The 5,000-nt window shown below is 40.4% G+C and overlaps 1 protein-coding gene across 4 annotated transcripts in view; it reads right to left on the bottom strand.

Moving 5' to 3' along the window:
• Positions 1–5,000, bottom strand: part of LOC135201625 (sialin-like) — a 62,279-nt gene that overhangs the window by 35,678 nt on the left and 21,601 nt on the right. Inside the window, exon 1 of one of the 4 annotated variants that reach the window (XM_064230691.1) lies at positions 386–501. The exons of 2 other annotated variants lie outside the window; for them this stretch is intronic. In XM_064230691.1, coding sequence (XP_064086761.1) covers positions 386–440 — 55 coding nt within the window. In that variant the 5' untranslated portion in view covers positions 441–501. Of the gene's footprint in view, positions 1–385; positions 502–5,000 lie in introns of those variants that run through there. One more of the 4 variants, XM_064230687.1, reaches the window with a different exon arrangement.

Here is a 5,000-nt window from a genome sequence, read left to right as displayed (position 1 = left end):
AAATTGTACACACACCCACATATACGTATATACATACATACACCCACACAAACATTATAAATTTAAATATATACTGAGACATAAGAATACTCTATCTGCGCCTCCACGAAAATCTCAGCCCACAATCCACAAAAACAACCTAGCCCACACCTGTCGAGGGCAGGAGAGGGGAGCGGGGTGGGGTGGGGGCTCACAAAGCCCCCAGTCGACATATACGCCGCACAGGTGTGGGTCGTCCATTCATAAATCCTGTCTAGCATATGTTGGGATCAAAGCCCGCCACGTAAATATATATCTCTAATATCCTTTTAGGTAAAATGACGTGATTTGATCGACGACGAATCCTACAGGACGTTTTCGATCGAAACACGTGCTGGCAACTCACCGCTTGATCCCACGTAACAGTATCCTATGATCTTGAAGAAGGAGGAGGACACCATGATTATATATCTTTTATCGTCCAGGACACCTTCGCGCGGTAAGGTGACTCGATCGGAGTTCCACCCGGCGCGTGTTGTCGGCGGGAGGTGAGTGGTAGTGGTTCTCGTCAACGATGGACTTCGTTGCAATTCTCCAGCGTTAACAATGTCGCTAAACAAAGATTCTATTGAGATTACATTAGTTTTGACGATGGAAATATATTTTCCTGTTTAGTCGGCTTTCCATACGCGTTGTTTTTGGGTCAGTTACTGAGAAACAACAACCAATTTCAAACGTCTCTCATCACGGCAAGCAGTGGAAGCTCGCGCTCCGATAAAGGGTATGGAGTTGCCAGCATCAGCTGGAAAGCAACACCAGCACTCAGTAGCTTTCGTGCGCAAGTCACGGAGAAGGTTTCCATGAAAATCAATGACAGTGTGCTACGCTCGACTCCGAATTGAAAACAAAAAGCAAAGGAGGGGGTGGCATTAACCTCTTCTTCTCTCCCCCCCACCCCAACCCACCTTCCTCCCGACGGGAGAGACAACGAAAATACCGTTGGCGACGAAAAATGCCTTCTTCTTCGTCTGAGGAGGCTGTTGCGTCTGACTGGCGTAAGGTGTTGATGAAAGGAAAGGACTTACTTTAGCTTACGCGCTCTTGGAAGAAGGTAGATCGATGTGGCTTGAGTTTTACAGATAATATTTCATCCGTAGATTATAGATAAAGTGCTTCCACTTACCATAGATACGTTACTATCGATTTTCCAAAAAAGTTAGAGAGAAAAGACAGCAAAAAAGCCAATTTTTGCCCATAGTTCTAAACGTTAAAAGATAAAATTCCATACGTAGATCATAAATAAACTGCTTCATTTATCATAAATGCATTGGCATCGATTCTCCAGAAATGTAGAGAGAAAACCCTATGGACATATGACTAAGAGCAAAAAATATTTTTTTTTCTTTTAAACCAAAAATTAGCCACCACACGCTCTTGAAGAAACCCACTAGCTCTGGCTTAAAGTTTACCGATGAAATTCTATACACAGACGATAAATAAGATGCTCCAATTATCATAGGTACATTACTGATTTTCCCCCCAAAAAATAAGATAACCCCTCTGGATATATACCTAAAAAAAAAGGGGGGGGGGGGGCAATGCAGAAACCCACTTGATTTGGCAAAAAGTAAGATTCCAGACATAGATGATAAATTAACTGCTTACATTGTCATAGAGATTTTACTATTGATTTTTCGATAAACCCCTCTGGACATATGTCTTAAAAGAAAAAAACACACGCACACCCCTGATAAAACTTAAAGTTTAAATATAAAATTCCACACTCAGATGATAAATAAACTCTTTCCATCGTCACAGTTATATTAGGAATGATTTCCCAAAAAATGAGAGAGAGGCCCTTCTGGATGTATGCCTAAAAAAGAGCAAAAAACAAAAAGGCAATTTTAGCGCAAAATTTCCATACGTAGATGATAAGTAAACCGCTCCATTTATCATAGATACATTACTATCGAATTTCCAAATAGTTAAAGAGAGACACCACACCACCCATATGCCGCCCCCCCCCCCCCCCCGCCCCCCCACCGCAAAGAAAGAGCACAAAGATAAAAAAATGCCTCGATGCGTTACGTAACATTCTCTTTAAGAGTGTGCTCGCGAGAACCCGCGTTACTGACCAACCTTACTCTGGGAGCTCGGTAGGGGCGCGTAGACGCCGGAATGAACCGCCACATCTGGACGGATTTTAATCTCTGTTTCTGTGTCACTCTCTCTTTCTGTCTGCTTGTCTGTCTGTCTCGCTGTTTCTCGTTCTATCTCCTTTGTCTTTTTCTCTCTCGCTCTCTCTGTTTCTCAGTAATTCTTTCTCTCTCTGGGTTTTTCTCACTCATTCTCTGTCTTTGTTTCCCTCTCTTTCTCTGTTTTTTCTCTCTCTGTTTCTCTCCCTATCTCTGTTTCTCTCAGTTATTCTTTCTCTCTCTGGCTCTTCCTCACTGTATTTCTGTCTCTGTTTTTATATATATATCTCTCTGTTTCTCTCCCTATCTCTGGTGTCTGTTTCTCTCAGTTATTCTTTCTCTGTCTGTCTGTCTGCCTCTCTCTCTGTTTCTCTCCTTGCCTCTGTCTGTCTTTCTCTCTGTTCTTCTTTCTTTCTGTTTTTTTTCTCTCTCTCTATGTTAGTGGAGGAGTCACCTTATTGAGGGCAATATTTGGCTCTATTCCAAGTTGCATTCTTCCTATGGGGATTCTGTAAGGGTCGTGGTCTATGGGATGGGGCTTTGGCTATTGCAAAGTCAGCAGTCTCTTTTTCTCCTTAATGCGAGGAGGAGGAGGAAGAAGAAGAAGAAGAGGAGGAGGAGGAGAAAAAAATTGTGATAAAGGCTGTCACAGAAAATTTGACAAAGACATCCAGATGGGGGAGGGGGGGAGAGGTGGCCGCTTGGGATGAAGAAGACGAAGTGAAGATAGGTCCTGGAATGAAGAAGTGAAAAAGACAGGTCCTGGAATGAAGAAGAAGAAGATGGGTCCTGGAATGAAGAAGTGAAAAAGACAGGTCCTGGAATGAAGAAGAAGATGGGTCCTGGAATGAAGAAGAGAAAAAAAAATAGTTCCTGGAATGAAGAGAAAAAGATAGGCCCTGGAATGAAGGGGAAGAAGAGAAAAAGATAAATCCTGGAATAAAGAAGAAGAGAAAAAAGATAGGTCCTGGAATGAAGAAGACAAAGTGAAAAAGATAGGTCCTGGAATGAAGAAAAAGAGAAAAAGATAGGTCCTGGAATGAATAGGAAGAAGAAGAGAAAAAGATAGTCCTGGAATGAAGAAGAAGAAAAGAGAAAAAGATAGGTCCTGGAATGAAGAAGAAGAAAAAGATAAAAAGATAGTCCTGGAATGAAGAAGAAGAGAAAAAGAGAAAAAGATGGGTCCTGGAATGAAGAAGAGAAAAAGATAGGTCCTGGAATGAAGAAGATAGGAAGATAGGCCCTGGAATGAAGAAGAGAGAAAACGAGATTAAGATAGGTCCTGGAATGAAGAAGGGAAAAAGATAGGTCTTGGAATGAAGAAGATAGAAAGATAGGCCCTGGAATGAAGAAGAGAGAAAACGAGATAATGATAGGTCCTGGAATGAAGAAGGGAAAAAGATAGGTCCTGGAATGAAGAAGAAGATAGAAAGATAGGCCCTGGAATGAAGAAGGGAAACAGATGGGTTCTGAAATGAAGAAGAAGAGAAAAGGATAGGTCCTGGAATGAAGAAGGAGAGATAAAAAGATGGGTCCTGGAATGAAGAAGAGAAAAAGATAGGTCCTTGAATGAAGAAGAGAAAAAGATAGGTCCTGGAATGAAGAAGAAGAAGATGGAAAGATAGGCCCTAGAATGAAGAAGAAGAAAGAAAACAAGATAAAGATTGGTCCTGGAATGAAGAAGGGAAAAAGATAGGTCCTGGAATGAAGAAGGGAAAAAGATAGGTCCTGGAATGAAGAAGATAGAAAGATAGGCCCTGGAATGAAGAAGAAGAGAGAAAACGAGATAAAGATAGGTCCTGGAATGAAGAAGGGAAAAAGATAGGTCCTGGAATGAAGAAGAAGATAGAAAGATAGACCCTGGAATGAAGGGAAAAAAATAGGTCCTGGAATGAAGAGGAAGAGAAAAAGATAGGTCCTGGAATGAAGAAGAAGAGAGAAAAAGATTGGTTCTGGAATGAAGAAGAGAAAAAGATAAGTCCTGGAATGAAGAAGAAGAAGATAGAAAGATAGGCCCTGGAATGAAGAAGAGAGAAAACGAGATAAAGATAGGTCCTAGAAGGAAGAAATGAAAAAGATAGGCGCTGGAATGAAGAAGAGAAGAAGATAGGTGCTGGAATGAAGAAGAGAGAAAAGAGATAAAGAGGTCCTGAAGGAAGAAAGGAAAAAGTGGGCGGGCTGGAATGAAGAAGAGAAGAAGATAGGTGCTGGAATGAAGAAGAAGAGGAAAGGAATAAAGATAATAAGAAAGACGGGAAATGATTAAAAAAAATAATCTTCTTATTCTACGGATGCTGGCAATCCTTTCGACAGAGGATTCCGGTAAGCCCGTCTTAAAGAATGTGGGACACAACGTGCACCACAAGGTCTCTGAAAAAGTGACCTGACCTCCAGCTTACTCGGGACGCGTGCTAAAATCTATGGTCAAATAGGGCGTTGTTTCGTTAACGAAAATTAAAATAAATACTGCTAGATTTTATTAGAAATAATCGTTCTGTACTGTTTAATATTTACAGTATTTTTTAGGTTTTCATTCTAATAAATGAATCATAAACACCTTTTCAGGCTCTTCCATAGACCTTTCCTAACCCCCCAACAAGAATAAGACAGACAGACTAACAAAGAATCACTTTAGACATAAACAGAATCACATAGCCACCTCTCGTAGCAATGGTAGATATGATTTTTTATAATTTATTTATGTATTTATTTTTAGTATTTTGTAGTTTCTGTTTTTTGTAGCTTTTGCTTTTTGTAGTTACTGTATTTTTGTAGTTTTTAATTTTGTAGTGTATGTTGTTGTTTGTTTCGTCTTTTTATAGTTTC

Source organism: Macrobrachium nipponense, chromosome 28 (assembly GCF_015104395.2).
Source record: "Macrobrachium nipponense isolate FS-2020 chromosome 28, ASM1510439v2, whole genome shotgun sequence".
NCBI classification, from domain to species: Eukaryota; Metazoa; Arthropoda; class Malacostraca; order Decapoda; family Palaemonidae; genus Macrobrachium; species Macrobrachium nipponense.
Note: the sequence above shows the minus strand (reverse complement) of the source record. Positions and strands in the feature narration are given on the sequence as shown.